Source organism: Eublepharis macularius, chromosome 9, assembly GCF_028583425.1.
Source record: "Eublepharis macularius isolate TG4126 chromosome 9, MPM_Emac_v1.0, whole genome shotgun sequence".
NCBI lineage: Eukaryota > Metazoa > Chordata > Lepidosauria > Squamata > Eublepharidae > Eublepharis > Eublepharis macularius.
The window spans coordinates 98,343,781-98,361,423 of NC_072798.1; the positions used below are offsets into that span (position 1 = coordinate 98,343,781).

Below are 17,643 nucleotides of genomic sequence, written 5' to 3' on the forward strand. Positions count from 1 at the left end.
GCCCTGGAAAAATATTTAATACCAAGTGTTACCTGAATTGGTCTCCTTGCGAGTAAGAGAATTGTGGGGGGGGGGGGATTAGCAAGCAAGGAAGATGGCTATGCAAGAGGCCGGTAACTACGGGATCTTTTCATCAATGTCTATGGGGTCCCTTCCAATTATAGCAAACGAGACTGGTGCTTTAAATTCAAAGGGCAATATTTTGTTGAAAGAGGAAAATGCATGCACATACACACCGAGTAAATAGTAAAACTGGTTACACATGCATAGAGTCCTAGAAAGCTAGGAAGAAGTTGGAATAGAGTGAGAGAGGGCAAAGTATATCTACCTATCCTGAAGAGTAGTCCAGTCCATGGGGGAAGAGAGTAACTTCAAAAGCCAGCGTTCTCATCCAGGAGAGCAATAGGCTTCAAATAACCTCAAGGGAGCAGCACTTCAGATCCAATAAGTGTGCACAATTTTTTTTTTTACTACAAAAAAACTACAAAAGTACTAGGAAAGGGGAAAAGGGAAAGAAGAAAGAAAAAGGGAAGGAGGGCTGGAAAAAAGGGGGGGTTACATACAAACAATAAACACTACACTACAATGTTTTCCCTTCATACTGCCATGGTTAAAAATTTAAGCCTTCATAAAGTAATGATGGAGTGGTTGACCTTGCAAAATACAAAATACAACCCATATTAGATTTTCTCCCCCCCCCCCCCGGGCCTCCGACGCAGTTCTCTCTGAGCAGCTACAGCCACTGCGCTCACTGCCTCCCCCCTCCCTTCAGGCTTCGAGTCTTCTTCATTTTGCATGGTATCTTGCCCGAATTCTTGATTTTTGTCCACAAAATCCCTTAGCTGATCCTCTGAGTTTATCTTGTAGGCTTGATCTTTATAATTAAACCAAATTCCTTCCGGAAATAGCCATTTATACTTTATTCCTCGTTCCCTCAGGAGAGCTGCGAGCTTTTTGTACTTAAATCTTCTCTTCCGAACTAGAAATGGAACGTCCTTCAGTATCTTGACTGTATTTCCCAGAAAGTCCAAGTCCGCATTATATGAGTTAAATAGGATAGTGTCTCGGACCTTCCTGGATGAAAACTCAATAAAAATCTCGCGAGGCAGCTGCCGCTTCATTGCATATTTTGAAGAAGCCCGGCGGACTTCCAAAATGGTGCTTTTCACCTCTTCCTTAGTTGCCCTCGCGGGTGACGCCAATAATTCCGAGGCAAGCTCCCTTAGATCCTCGTTTTCCTCCTCTTTAACATTCTGGAGACACAAAACAGTCTGTGTTCGTTCCACTTGCAGCCCGATCAGCTGGTTTTCGACCAGCTTTAGCTCCTTGTTCGTTGCTCTCATGAGTGACGCATTTTCCCGAGCAGACTTCTCTGCCCCCCCCCACTGCTTCCTTAATGGCTTTCACATCGCTCTCAATTAAGCCCACCCTTTGATCTGTTTCATTCAGCTTGTCAACAAAGGGTTTTATGGCTTCGATGACCGATCTTTTCACCAATTCCTCGAGCGACTCCGCTTTTCCCTGCAGGGCAGCCGAAATTGACTTGCCCAAAGCAGGACTCTGCTTTCTCGCTGCCATTTGGGGGGGGGGGGACCGCCAACCTTCTGAAACTCAGCGAGGGGGAAGAAATCCAAGTCTTCTTAACTTCAGATCCCACCACTCCTTCGCATACGCTTGTAATAACAGAAGGGATTCGCTTACTTACAGGCTTCCGCCTAGTCCTGTTCTTTGCCGTTTTCCGTGGCCCGGCAGCACGCAAGGTGCCACGCACGTCTGCCGGCCTCCATGGGGACAAACGGGCAATTTACCCCCTGCCTCGATTTGCCAGAGGGCTCTTCCCGCAGCGTCCCGGACCCTGACTCCCTCCCTGGGAGTCCTGGGGGCTAATCTTTGCAGATCAGCCGCCCGGTCAGGCTGCTCGGACGTTTCCTCTCGGACCTGTGAAGAGGAGCGTCCGACATGGCCGCGAAAACGAAACCGAATCATAAGTGTGCACAATTTGAATGGGGCCAGGGCACTACTCTTATAGGATAAAACGTGCCCTGAGGTGGGATAGCCCACCTAGTTGTTAGAACAAAGACTCCCAACAGTCAGTTCCTGGGAGTAACAAAAGGGTTGATTACCTTGGTTGCTAGCTGCTGGGGTGTGTGAAAGAAAATACAGTCTCTTTTGCGTCTGCACAAAAGGGGCACTTTGTTAATGGAGTCCACTGGAGCTAAGATGATGAATTTAGTTGGGGAATGTACCTTCCCAGGAATGAATTATAAATACTTATGAATAACAGTTGATTTTCTCCTCAATCACGGACAGAGAGAGAGGAATGCGTTAAGTTGGATGATTCTGCGAGACCTTTGTTGCTTTGGATTCCTTTAGGAGCTGGGGAGACTGCAAAACTAATCACCGCTAGTCTCTCCGCATTTACATGTGGCATTCCATTCATGCCTGGGTCTCCTAGGCTGAACTCAGCAACTGTTAGCTGGAATCCCCCTGGCTGCAATCCAAACTGCCATATTAATCCAGGGTCGTGATATTATATCACAGGTAGCTATGTTAAATAGCCATTAAAGATGGCGGAGGCCAGGCTGACTGCATACACAAGAGCAAACTACATACCATGCAACACTATTTCAAGAATTTAAATATTATTTAGTCCTTGAAGATAGTTTTGGGTAGGTGGCTGTGTTGGTCTGCAGTAGAAGAGCAAGATTCAAGTTCAGGTGCACCTTAGAGACCACCTACATTTTCATGGTATGAGCTTTTGAGAGTCAAAGTTCCTTTTGTCAGATACAAGGAGTGTAAAAGGGGTCTTTATAATCCAGGCAGAGGGGTATTGTAAATTAGACTGTCAGGAAGCTAAGCTAACTATAATATATATTGTAATTAACTTGATGGAACAAAAAAAATCCTTTATCTTGCTTCAACCCTGAATGGTGATGGTGGTGGTGGTGGGGTCTATTGTTCTGAATGTGTGAATAAACTTGATTTCAGCAATCTTGCACAGTAATTTCCCTTTGAAGTTTCTCTGTTTGAGAACTGCAATTTTTAGGTCAGCAATGGAATGCTATCCGGCTGGTTTTTAAATGTTGTGTTATGTCCAATCTTACTGTACACCAGGAATCTCTATACACCAAAATCTTCCACAAAGATGGACTACAAGCCCTCAGGAATACCATCTCCGACAATGCCACAGCTGACTGTGCTACCAAGCTCTACCAGTTTGCCCTCACTTGCAATTACTTCAGATTTGGTAAAGATTTATTCCTTCAGATCAATGCCACAGCCATGGGAACCCACATGGCACCACAACATGCCAACATTTTCATACCGCATGAGATTGTTGAAATTGAGTTTTATTTGCAAGTTTGGAACAATGGACCCCCTCTCCCCCAGGGTGAACTGGGACATAGGATGCTTCTTGGACTACAGGTGCTAATTTTCTGCACTTTGCACCCCTCCTCCATCAAGGACATTACAACATGTATTACAGTTAGCTTCTGGACAGTCTAATTCACAATACCCCTCCTACCCTCTGCCTGGATTATAAAGCCTCCTTTTCCCACTCCTTGTATCTGATGAAGGGAGTTTTGACTCTCAAAAACTCATACCCTGGAAGGTGCAAATGGACTTCAATCTCTCTATTCCATTTAGTCCTTGTTACCTACTGCCTATGGCTATAAAAAAATCTTAAATCCTAAATCCTATTTTACTGTTACCAAGCTTAGCAATGATTGCCTCTCCAGTAGATGTTTCTTCCTCTTACCAAGAGAAAGAAAAGAAGGACAAAAGTGTTTCTTTACTACAACATACTCTGGCAGATCCACACCCACTCTACTACTCATACTCCTGCTTTGTGAACAGGCTCCTGGAATTCTCTTCAAGGGACGGAGGCATCCTACTGTCAATATTGTTATACATCATGCATTTTCCTTTAGAGAATTTGTATGCTGCCTCTTCAACCCTGCTTAAGGCAACTCACAACAATTAAACCCAAACATGGCAATAAAACATACATAAAACAATCCAAATCAATAAAAAATGCCAGTAAGAACATCCAATAAAAGCCATCCAGGGCATAACAGCATAACATGAAATAGAGCAGTCTTAAAGATACTGATAAAAACAATTCTCAGGCTAGGAGCCGACCAAAAAACAACTTCGTTGAAAGTATTGGTAAAGAATATTTTGGTCTCGCACCTGGTAGAGAGTACTGTCAAGTCATAGCTGACTTATGGGGTTTTCAAGGCAAGAGACTAAAAGAGGTGGTTTGCCATTGCCTGGCACCTAAACGAGCTGTAAAGCCAGATGAGTCTCAAGGGGCATTCCAAAGACAAGGAACCGCCACTGAAAAAGCTGTGTCTGTTCACCACCAGCCTTCTGCAGATGGGGCATGGCTTCAGAAAGAGGATCTCAACTGCTGAGAAAGACCATATGGAAGGAGGTTGTCCTGTCTTAAGTCTGATGATTGGTTCAGCTAGCTTGATACTGTGTAACTGTAATTCAGGCAAGAACACCACCTGCTGAAGATCCTTTAACTGGAGAGTACAGGGATTAAACCAAAAGCCGCGCTGCAGCATGCAAACCAGAGGCTCCACTATTGAGCTGCAAACTTTCCATGTTAAAAAATCCAAAATAATTATAGCCCCCCTATTCTGCATTCAGGAAAATTAAGGCACCCAGTTAACCAGATGGCTGATGTAGAGAAGTTTACTTGCTGAGATGCTGCAAGGCAGATGCCCATGAAAGACTGCAATATTCCACGGTTGCTGCTGTTCTAAAATTATTAGCTCAATACACATGGCATTTCTGTGTACATGGCCAATGTATGATGGGGTGGTATGAATACAGCATGGTGCCCTACCACACCATGTGACCACACACAACTCCACCTAAGCAAATTCACTGTATGCAAGTACCGTGCCTATGTATCTATGAACTCTATGCACACAGGTTCCAGTCCTCTGAGAACATTCAGAAAGCCATATCATCACAGGAACGGAGGTTTTGCACAATCTAACTTGATGTACCAAGCCTGTGTTTGGGTGAATTTTACATAGGAAGTGCTTGGGTCCTCTCTCTACCACATCCTCTTCAGGCTATAAACAGACTCTTCTGCTATAGAATGAAGACAGTTCTCTCTATCCCTTTACTCACTGCTACGTTTTTGTCAGTAATTCTTGGTTCCTTACTTCCAGATGTAGATGGGAGGTTTTAAACAAGGCCACAGTATGTGTAATTAAAGTCATCCTCCTATAGTCTCTACATGTACTGTTTATGCAGACAGATATTTAAACACTGCATCCACTGTGCACCATCTGTGAATTAAATATAATAAAAATATTCTCCTAAAGGGTTTACATTGTACACTATTTTGTCTTTAATGCATACACATACACTACATGCAGAAAACCCCACATGTAAACAGCTATGATCTCTTAAGAAAGTAAGATACTCTACAACATCAATGTATGAATAAAAATATTAACACCACCTAACAAAAATGTTCTTTAAATATTTCAAAGTACATAAACACTGCATTGGGAACTGTATAAAGTACTATGGGAAGATAGAAAAACTGCAGCCTTGAAACTCTACAGCCCAGAATACCTTCCCTCACAGGGGGCCAATACAGATGTTCATCCAGTCACAATAATGCCAAAGATCACAACTTTTACCATATATGAGAATGTACGGAAGAACAAATTTAGAATTAGATTTTCTGCTTCAAAGGGGAGGAATCGTAACTGGAAACATAAAAGGCAATACGTAATTCATTTTCAGTGACTCGAGTGTGTGACCCGAGTTTGAATCATACCAGATTTTTAAAAGTCTTGCTCTATTACTATCATGGATTAAACCTTGTTACATTTCCCTAGGAATACTTTGTTGTCAGATGATGCCTGAGTACATGTATCTGAGCAGACATTATATCAGAAGTGGCATTCCTATTTGCGTGGGGGGGGGGGAGAAGGGAGTAATGCTTCCTTTAAGATGGCTGTCGCCCAGGTTTGTAAATAGTTGTATTTAACATAACTAGTTTTTAAGAGTCTGCAGCCATCCTTTTTTAGCAAAGCAAAAGGCTTTAATTTTTTTTCTAAAATCAAGAGAGTATCTTAGAAGAGGCATTCCCATCTGTGTGGCGGGATGACTTTTAAGATGGCTGCCACCCAGGTTTTTATTTGAAATATAAAATACACGTAACTTTTAACCACTGTGGTGCCTTTTTTGAGTAAATCAAAAGGCCTCTTTTATGACACTGTCTTAGAAAAGGAATTAGAAGAGGCATTCCCATCTGTGTGGAGGACTTTTTAAGATGGCTACCACCCAGGTTTCTATATAAAACACACGTACCTTTTAAGTACTGTGATGCCTTTTTAAAAAGTAAATCAAAAGGCCTCTTTTAAGACACTGTTTTAAAAAGGATGTTTCCCCTCAACATCTGCATGTTTGAAGGAATGCCTCTAGTAAGATGGCTGCCAACCACTTGACTCCTTGTAATTAAAAACAACTACTTTTTAACCAGTCTGCTACCACCTTCTTTTAAAAGAGTAAATTAAAAAGTACTTGATGAACTTAGCACATTTAAAACTTTTGCTGGGAAGAGCGCTGCTCTGTGCTCCAGCTCTCTCTCCGCCGGCCAACGCGTCGCCCGGACCCGATCCTGAGGCACGGTCCTCTCACTGGGAAGGCCGCAGAGACGAGCCGCCTCTTCGCCTCCCCCTCCCCTCCGCCGGCCGCTCCGTCCTTTCTCCTCCGGCCTCCAGCCACCCCCTCGCGGGGCTCTCCTTCCCTCGCGGGCCCCGGAGCGCCTCAGAGGCGTTCGTGACAGGCGGCCGCGGCCACCTCCCCTCTCGGCTGCGCCACTCGCGAGCAGGCGGTGGCGAGCCAGTGCCCTTCCCCGGCCTTCCTTCAGCCATTGGCGGCTGGGGCTGTCACTCCGTCCCTGTCGCCGTTCCTATTGGGAGGGAAGGAGGGGAAAGAAAGCGGCGCTGGTCCCACCCCCTCGCCCATCCCGGCTCTCTCCGGCGACTCGCGCTGCGAGGTAAATACAAGCAGGATCTCAAAATGGCGGAGCCGCCGAGCCCCTTGCGAGGCGCGCTGGTGGCGCCGCCGCCGCCCGAGCCCTTCGCGTCCAACCTGGCGGCCGAGGCGCGGGCCTCCTCGCGCGGCTTCCAGCCGGCCGCCAAGCGCCTGAAGGGAGCAGAGGAGCGGGGCCTCAAGGGCCCGAAACGCGTCAACGGCGAAGGCGGCGCTCGGCGGCAGTTGCCGCCGCCGCCGCCGCCGCCGCCTCACATCCCGGTGGCGCCAACCGCCGCCGCGCACGGCAGCCCGGCCGTCTGGAGCTTCGCGGCGTTCTCCTCAGCGGCGGCCGCCGCCGGTGGCTCCGGCGGCGGCGGCGGCTCCTTCGTTTTCCCGCCTCAGCTGCCCCACAAGTTGCTCTTGCCGCCGCCCTCTGCCCACTCCCACCGCTGCTTGGCCGCGGGCGGGGACGGGGGAGGCGGCAAGAGCAGGCGGCCCAAGGAGAAAAGGGAGAAGAGGAAGCCGGCGGGGCTGCCCGGCTCGGGGGCGGCGGCGGCAGGAGGCAGCGGCCTGAGCGCGGCCGGGCGGGAGGAGAACGGCGAGGTGAAGCGGCTGCTTCAGCACCACCATCACCAGCACCAGGAAGGTGAGCCTCTTGGGCCGGGCCGGGGGCCGCGGGGGGCTCGCCGCGGGTGGAAGGGCCGCGCGGTGGGGGGAGATCACGAGAGGCTGAGGCAGGGAAGGGGGTGGGCCCCGGGCGGGGGCTCCGCGGGCAAGGGAGCAGCCAGCAGGAAGCGGCCCCTCTCGCGCCGGCCTGGAATGGCTGCCTCTGCCTCTCTGCCTCTGCCCGTGCCCGCACATGGGAGAGACACGTTGGCCTGTGCGGCAGCTGCTCTGTCGGGGCTGGAGATCGCCCGGCTCTCCGCTCCCCCTGCACGCACCCGGCTGCTGGCTGTCATCTGGAAAAGGGTCAAGATGGGCAGCCGTGTTCGTCTGTCTGTAGCAGTGGAAAAGAGCACGAGTCCAGTAGCACCTAAAAGACTAACAAAATTAGTAGTAGGGGATGAGCTTTCCTGAGCCACTGTTCTTCAGATACCAGTAGAAAAGAACCAGAGTCCAGTAGCACCTAGAAGACTAACAAAATTTGTGCTAGAGTATGAGCTTTCGCGAACCACAGCTCAGTTCTTCACTTACCAGTAGAAAAGAGCAAGAGTCCAGCAGCACCTAGAAGACTGACAAAATTTGTGGTAGGGGATGAGCTTTTGTGAGCCACAGCTCCCTTCTTCAGATATCTGAAGAATATCTGCCTTCCCTACCACTAATCTGGAAAAGGGAACACCTGGTGAGGATGGGTGTTCCTGCGAGCATGACACGATTTAGGACAGGGGAGGCAGCAGCGGCAGCGCAGACCCTGGTGGTTGCTGTCAAAAGAAGGGGGTGTGGAAACGGTCCTGGATTGCCTTAGGGGGAAGCAGCCGCTGGGCAGAGGCTTTCGGACCTATTAGGGGAATAGAGCTGACTTGGGTAAACGGGAGAGGATCTGGAGGGAACCAGTCCTTCTCTTAGAGTGGAAAGGAAACTTCGGGAAGGCACAAATTATAAACGTTGGGGAGGGGGTGGGGGAAGAGAGAAGGGAGGTGATGTGTTTTATAGGTCATGGTGGAAGAGAACATGCTTGTATAAGTGGGCATTCCAAGCACATGTACAAGAGTCCAGTAGCACTTATAAGACTAACAAAATTAGTGGTAGGGTATGAGCTTTCGTCAGCCACAGCTCACTTCTTCAGATACCACAAAAGCTCATACCCTACCACTAATTTTGTTAGTCTTATAGGTGCTACTGGACTCTTGCTCTTTTCTACTGCTACAGACAAACACCATCTTGATCTAAACACACGTACAGTAATATAAACTAGTTGAACAGTAAAGGATGTATTTAAATTCCATACATTGGCCTTGTGAACCATTGATCTACTTCATTTATACCCCCTGTCTTTCTCCCCAGTGGGAAGCATATATCATTCTCCTCTTCTCCAAATTATCCTCACAATAACCTTGTGAGGTAGAGTGTGTGACTGTCCCAAGGTCACCCAGCAAGTTTCCATAGCAGAGTGGGGATTTGAACCTGGGTTTCCCAGATTCTACTCTGACACTCTTAACCACTACACCGAAGATAACAGACCTGTACTTCCTATTTTATTCACTTCAAACCTGCTTGTAGTTGCATAATGGTTATGGAAATGGTTTATGAAAGTGCTTTGTATACATGACTGCTATCAAAAGTGTGCTCAAAATCATAATAGGACAATTATCTGAAAGTGATTTAATATAAGCATTAGGATACAGTTCTTTCTAACATCGTATGAACTGGACGGGATAATTAACAGTGGCCCAGTTTTATAAATTAAGTCCCATTGAACACAGAAAATCTTATTTCCAAGAAATTGTGTCCAAGATTGCAACCTAAGTATCCTTGCTATGGAAAGATAGCGCTAGCCTTCATTTGGCAGTAGTGCTGCCAGGATTTCTTTCCTCTTTACGCTAGCGCTAGCAGTTTTGGCCCCCCCGTCTTTACCAGTGCATTGATCTTAAGTGATCATTGATGGGACATGGTAGTGGCAGTGTGAAATTGGTGGGAGTAGAGTTTATTTGGAAGCATTTAAAAATGAGAAGAATTACTCGGACAGGATTGCTAATGCAGAGTCCAGTCGTGGTGGTAGGGAAGCTGGCACACTCCTGTCCGTGCACATGGGTGGCAGCGTCCCCAAGAAAGCCAAATGCATCTCGCAGGCCATTCCTCTCAGACGTACAGATAGAGCCTCCCACATTGCCTTCCAGAAACCTTTACTATCCAGATCATGGTTTTAGGTACCACAAACTCACTCCTTGAGGGAAGCACAAACAGAACACTAGTTCAGCATTGGATGCAGAGAAGGCATACACAGTTGTAGTTGAACAGGATGGTAGGTTGGTTCTTCAGTACTGACAGATTTACATTGGTGTAAACCGTAGCACAATGGGCTTAGGCTTCCTGTTTCAAAAGTACAAGCAGCAGATGCCTCAACATGTTAGTCTTTATGAGGGTATTTTAAGGAATCTGTGAATGTTGTTCGAGAACAGTGTTAGTTAATATGGGATAGTTTCAGAGCTGAATAAGTTGTAGTCCTTAATGTTTCAGTGTTGGATTCAAACCAGTGCAGCCCAGTGGTTCAGAGGAACCACATTGGGCTGTGAACTTTGTTGAAAGGAGACAGATACTTCACTGAAAATTAATGATGAAGTGATACCTACTTTCAAATTTCTGATGTTTGTATACGCCTTTAGATAAGACTCCGAGGAAAGTAATACCAAGTGAGACGCTTCTATACTTAGGTCTTACTTTAAATATCCTTTTATCTTTTTGTTAGCTCCTTAACAGCGGACCCTGTTCTTTGGGAGGAAAAACCCTTCATCACAGATAAAGACTGGAGTTTGTATCTTCAGCTGGGGTGAATGAGTTTATTTGCGGTCAGAGACCATAACGATGACAATACATCCTTATCAATCAATAAAATAATTAATTAAATCCAGTGTAAAAATGTAAAGGACATAAAAATACATTTAGCATTTAAAATCTTATCTTAAAATGTATGTAGTTCTCTGGGAACCGCAGGAATTCTAATATTTAAAACATTGACGTTACAATAGTTAAAATCATAAAAAGAGCAGGAGACTATGTATGGCTATTCTCTTTATTATGGAATTTAACCAAATAGAGACAGAATTTGGCTAAGATAGTTGGATTTTCATCAATTAGGAGTTTCTCCAGGCATGCCTTATTTGCCTCTGCGATTGGTGTGTCTAAGAGTGGGGAAATAAACTTGTCCCTATAGACTTGATGGAAAGGACAACGAAAGAACATATGAATAAGTGATTCCACTTCACCAATGGAGCAATGGTGTCTTCAGCTGTAAAATCACATAGATGAGATGAGCGTTTATGAGGAATTGGCTGCAGTGAGGGAGCAGTAGGGAAATACACACATAATGCAGTACTGATGGTGTCTGGAGCTGGGTGAATACTCCTGAAACTTAGTGGTTTAATGCACTTGACCTCTAGTGTTGACAGCTGAAGCTGTGAGCAGGACCTCAGCAATACAGTATGGAGTGGAGGTATGGCAGAATTTGGGAGAGGGGACTGAGCAACACACATTTCATGATGATCATTCTCAAACCTACTTACATGCACACACACACACCCATTCCAAGATACATTAAGGCAGGGCTTGACGAGTCCCAGGTGCTAGGTAGCCATGGCACCCAGAAATTTCATTGTAGTGCCTAGTATTTTCAGTAATGAATTTAGTCCAGTATGTTGGTGATCCTCAGTAGAAGTACAAAGTTTATTTATCAATTTTCATAAAAATGCATGAAATCCTTGTTATTGCATATTTATATACTCACTTTATACCATTCCATGGTAGTAGATGGGTTTCTTAACTAGTTGCTCCAATATTCAATTAAAAGGAGCTTTTCAAAGCAGTAACCAAATTATGATAAATAGGGAAGAAGTTGTTAGGGTTAGAAGTTAGCTTTTTACTGCGGTGATGAATACCAGGATTATCCAATATATAAATATTGGATATGCTACAACACTTTTGTCCAAGCTTTTAATAAAATTATGAGAAACTGCGAAGAGTTTAGTATTGGGATTTGTTGTAGCAAGAACTAGAAAATATGGTCATTAAAATACAGAATCTGAAGACTGAAAAATGAGTCTGGCTTCTAAATTTTGGGGCTTGCTCATGGAGCCAAAGGAAATTTTCCAATACTGCTGGTGGTTCTTCCCCCATCGCATCAGAAAGAGCCCTGAGCTGATGGCAACAAATTAGTACAAATCCTTCAATCGCTTCAGGATGATTTCCTGTCTTTGTTTTGATCAGAGCCCTTAAAAGCATAGAACATCTTTGGAATTATATATTTAGCATGCCTTACTATATTATATATCCTCCAACCCAGGTTCCCATCTCCAGAATAGTTTGGAGTTTCTTTTTAATTTACAAGATAATTTTTAATGCATATGTGGAATATCTCCTGGTTTTAGAAGAGCTTTGACTTTGTCTGATGATGGTCTTATTTTGTAGCTGTCAGTCTATGGATGACAGGCTGTGGCAGAGAGACCCCTGTACCCTCACAGCAAGAAATCCACGGTCTTGGTTGAAAGGCTTAATTCAGGAAGCACATCAAATCCACAGATACGTCCATAGGATTGTTCAGAAGGAAAGTAAGCAAACAAGCAAGTTGACAGGAATACTTAAATGTGTGAAAATCATTCCTCTTATAGAGCACAGTTACTCATCCCCCTCCCAACAGTAAAACGTAACTTTTGGTGCGAAGCAGTCTTGAGTACTCCTCGCATAGTTTACATATCAAGTCTAGACTCTAGGAAGGCATAAGATTAAAGTTGAAACACAGTGATTCATGAGAACGAACAGTTTACAAGGTCAGAAGCCCTGGGAGCCTCAAAGCAGTTAGATAAGGCACCTGTGGCTTTAGTAGGCCTGTGAAAGCAAGGCAATTTATAGCATTGGCAATGTGACATCAAAGTACAGCATCCATAATGGTTCGCAGTAACAGCAATGAGTCATTGTAACAGCTCAGCTTAAAATAATGTCATGGATGAGGTGCAGACATGACAGTAGCTCACCTGATGAGCACAGGTCCAAATTCACTGTTAGAAGGAATGGTAGTACTTGTTGTTTTTCTACTACTACTTGATTTAATATTTATTGACTTCACATTTTGTTTATGCACACACAGCATACAAATGCAGCAAATGCATCATCCCCCAAGCTATCTGAAATGCTTGTGTATTTATATTTGGGTGTCTGTAAAATACCATATGCCACATGTGAATCTTGCATAAATTGTTGCCTCTGAGTCTGTGGTGTTTCTCTTGCTAGTGTTCAGAAATCTTTCAGTAGTATTGGCTTTATATAAACTTAAAGATGATTAAAATATTAAAAGAACCGAGAACATGAAACAGAATTTCTCCTCTTTACATAACACCTGAATTAGGGCATTTAAGGTGTTTGCTATAGGCTTGAAGAATTGTGTGTTAAATATTTATTTAAATATTTATAACCTGCTTTACTCTCCAGCATGGAACCCAAGGCAACCTATAGCATTGTTTCTCCCACCTCCATTTCATCCTCAGAATAACAACCCTGTTAGGTAGGTAGGTCTGAGGAAAAGTGAGTGGCTTAATATCATGCTGCAAGCTTTTGCTGCAGAGTACACATTCAAACCTGAATCTTCTATTATTGTAACCACGCACCTACTCCCTTAATCTCTATTCAAAGGAAAATTTTTGTACTGAAGCAGCTTGGTTTTATATTACGTTCTCCCTCTCCCTCCAAGAGTGTCAGAGTGCAAATATTACTCATGTGGTTATTCAGTCTAGTAAAAGATTAATTTGACAAATGTTTGGAAGATTCATTTGACTCAAAATGCAGGCCGACTAGGTTGCTACTTGGCATAACTTACAGGACCATATTGTGTCAGTTTTAGAAGTTCTACTTTAGTAGCTGGTTCAGTTCTAAACATAGCTCACGGCACTGGTCGTTCTGGATAAAGTGCATAGATTCTGGGACCAGAAGAAAAGAATGAACCTTCCCAAAAAGTAAGATCTTGCACAGGCTCTGCTCTCTGTGCCCGACTTTCACCGGCTTGGTGCGCACCAGTCTTACCCATAATGGCACCCAAGTTCTGGAACTCCTTCCTGTCCTCAAGGAAGTTAATCTAATGCCAAATTTGTAGGCTGTTAATTGCCAGATAAAGATGTTTTTATTCTCCCAGATTTTTTAGATCCTCTTCACTTGTGGAATTTTATCCGACTGCACTGCCTTGGAATCATGGCTCTCCTTAATAGGCTTTTTCTGGTTTTACATTGGCTGTTTTAGAATCTTAAGAGCTTCCTAAATCTAAATCTCTCTTATTTTTCTCTGTTTTGCTTGTTTTCATCCTTACTCTGTTGTTTCACTATTTTTAGAATTGTTACAAGCTGTCTAGATATTTCTGTTGAAAGGTGGGACATGAATATTTTAAGTAAATAAAATTACAAGTTGTGCTGATTAGGAAATGTGGTGCCCTAAGCAAGATTAAAATTTATGACTAATGCAGCATTCTCAGACATATTTTTCATATTGATTTGATTAGTATTAGTTAGATGCAGTGCTTTTTTTCCTAAAAAAAGCCAGCTGGGTGACCTTGGGTCAGTCACAGTTTGTAGGAGCTCTCTCAGTCCCTCCCACTTCACAGGGTGTTTTGTTGTGGGGATAATAATAACATTCTTTGTAAACTGCTCTGAGTGGACTCTAAGTTGTCCTGAAGGGCAGTATATAAATTGAATGTTGTTGTTGTTGTTGTCATAGCAGAGCTGAACAGCTTGGAGCAAGAAGGCAGTGGTGTACATGAAGCTAAGCTCCTTTCAGTGGAGCCAAGCTACAAGTTGTTGCAGGAAAGCAGCGTGAGACTAGTGGAATGGGGGGGGGAGGCAGCAGGCAAAGTGGATTCTAGTGGCACTCTGCCCCCCCCCAGTTCCAAATGAGTCCAGCTGCCCTTGCCTGCCTTTTAAACTCTGTGGTTTGACAAGTCTCCCCCCCCCCCCCGCTTCAGTAAAGAGAGTCTCGGGATTCTCTGATTTGATATTGGGATTCTCAGCTTTGATATTGGTTCCCTTGCCACAGTTTGGGTCTGTTGGGCTTTGTTGGTTAAGCTTGCAAGGGAGTTAATGTCTAACCAGAGAATCCCAAGCAGTGGGCGGGGGTGGGGGCAAGTTTAAAAGCCTTGGAAATGTTTCCTCCATAGGAAACAATGGAGAGTGGCTGGGGGCAGCTTGTTCAGGGGCCCATAGAATTGGGTCCCAGGGTCCAATCCTTCTGAAATTTAGGGGGACTTCAGTGGACTGTCAGGAGTAGGCACTCTGCAAATTTGGTGGAGCATGCTTTAAAAATGCCTCCTCCCCAGGCCTCTTGTCAGTTTCCTCCATAGGGAATAACGGCTGGTTAAATCCCAGAATATGACCTGGATTTCAAGGATACCAGATTTTTTAAAATCTCTGAATCCTGGACCTGGATTTTTTTTTCTATGCACACCCGTAGTTCTGGGTAGCAAGTTGGTGATTAATTGTCTGCAGAGATAGAGACAAAATTGCATTGCTGTCTGTCTTTTATTTAGGCAGTCTAGTCATTACTAGTTTTTGTAATAAACTCTTTAAAAGGTTGAAAATGTTGATTCTGCCTTCTAGCTACTCAGAACTGCTCACATTGTCTATACCAACAGATGGCATCATCTTAATTTCTACCATGTTTTGAATTATTTAGGCTCATTAAGAATGAACAAGAGTCTTTGCACGTCATTGAACAAGGAGTAGTGTAGTTGTAAGCGAATTACATGTTAGAATGATCTCCAGCATAAAAATATTTCTTTATGTGGTAATCTAGCACATCAGGGAAAAAAAACATGAACTGGTAAAGTAGTGCATTTCTTTGCTATGTTTTATACATACTTTGCTCAAGAATGCACATTGTATGTTGTAATGATTGGTTATGATTATGAAAAGGAGACAGAGTAGATACAAGATAACGCAAAGCAAGATAGAGTTTGATGAGCAAAATTCTCACTGCTGAGACTCAAAGAAGGTGCAAACGAGGAAGGAGACCTACTTATTGGACAGAAAGAATTGCTACTTGCCACAGAGCAGGTGATAGTCTTGCATAGCAGCCTCTTCAAATTTGGTTGAACAAGTAAGTTGAATCTGTATTTCAGGGCTATGATAGGGCTTGTATAAATTTTACAAAAACTGGAGTTCATTTATTTTAGTTCTGTAGATGAATACTCAAGTAGAGATTATTTCTTTTGTTTATTGTTGCTTGAGATCGAGATTCAAGTCCAAGGCTGAAGGAAAAAGTGGAAGAGTCAAGTAGTAGTGTTGGCAGGTTTTTTAAAAAAAATAAAGTTCCAACTATATACAGTAATATACATCTGTGTGTAAATCCGATATGAGATTGTAATTACGATTATTTCCAAAACCATAACATAATATAAACATATATGTGCTATTATGTGCTAACATTCTTGCTTTTTAGTTATTGCTGCAAGCCAAGAGCAAAAAATAATCTATAAAATAATTTCGCTTTTAGTTTAATGCAGATTTCATCATTCCAATTTTAGGAGTACAGGATTAGACACTTTTGGTAAGGTGACGTGACAAATTGTGGATCCTTGTTAGCGAGGTAATCCATAAAAGGTTGCCATTTTCCTGCAAAGTATGTTGCTTTTGAATAATATGATGATGATTGCTGAATCCTGGCTGTAACTTTCTCCATTGCCATATGTTGCCATACTTTGTTGAACCACATGGATAAGTTAGGAAGGTGTACTGATTTCCAGCAAGATGCTGTGGTAGTTTTAGCTGCAACTACAAGTGATGTAATCGAGTCTTATTTGCGGTATTGTAATGTTTTGCCACATATCCAAAAATATAAATTCAGGTTGTAATGGAATATCATAATTTGTTATAATTGTGATTTGTTGTAACACCTTTCCCCAAAATTCCTTGATTTGTGAACATTGCCACCAGCAGTGGGCATAGGAACCTATTTCTCCACAGTTCTTCCAGCAAAGTGGAGAGCTATTTGCTGATATTCTAGACGGCTTTAATGATGTGAGATAACAATGATGTAATTTTGAATGTTTGTAAACTAGTATTTAGGACTTGAGATTTATTTAGCCTTGACACCCAGATTTTTTCCCAATCTGTTGCTAATAAATTAATATTGATATTGAATTCTTGTTGCCAATTTTGATATAATGATAAATTATTTGTTTTATTGAGTAGTAAAAGTATATTATATATTTTGGCTGTAAGGCCTTTATGTACTAAGTTAATTGTATTGAGTATTCAAAATTCGTTTTGGAATGCTTCATTATATCTTTCAATTTAATTTTATTGGTAAAGTTCGCTAACTGAAGGTAAGTGTACCATGGGATTATTTTTCCTATTTTGTTTTCTAATTCTTTTTTTTTCCTGTTAAACCATTTAATAGGAAACCTAAAACTTAATTTTAGGTTTACCGGCAATTTATTTATCATGCCCTGTCAGTGGAGAGCAACAAGATAGGCGCGGGGTTAGTTTCGTTCTGTATCTATCCCAGATCTTGATAATGCTCCTAATAATGATGTCATTTCTACAAAATATAGGCCGGTCTTTATTTTTAGACCAAATTGCTTCTTGTAGTGTCAGTGAATTACTGAGAGATTGCGATATATTTATGCAGTCTGAGTTCGTTGTGGCCTGTAATACCTGGGCCAGATTAAAGATCCTTATTGCTGCATTGTATAATTCAGGATCAGGGTAATTACACCCTCCGTGCTGTTTCTTCCTTTTGATCTTGGGAAACGCAATTTGCGGCTGTTTATATTGCCATGAAAAGCTGTTTAAAATGCTTTGCCGTTGCCTTGGTAGGTTTACTGGAATTTGGATAGGGAGAGTTCTGAAAAGATGAATTTAAGTAATATAAATGATTTAATTGAATTATACTTCTCAATCAACATGAAATTTAGTTTGTTCCGTTTATTGATATCTA

At 43.2% G+C, this 17,643-nt stretch overlaps 1 protein-coding gene across 1 annotated transcript in view; it reads left to right on the forward strand.

Annotated features, from left to right (window-relative positions):
- The first annotated feature begins 7,062 nt into the window (after window positions 1–7,062).
- RSBN1L (round spermatid basic protein 1 like) overlaps window positions 7,063–17,643 on the forward strand; it is a 77,764-nt gene continuing 67,183 nt past the window's right edge. The window contains exon 1 of the mRNA XM_054988324.1: window positions 7,063–7,663. Coding sequence (XP_054844299.1) covers window positions 7,063–7,663 — 601 coding nt within the window. The remainder of the gene's footprint in view (window positions 7,664–17,643) is intronic.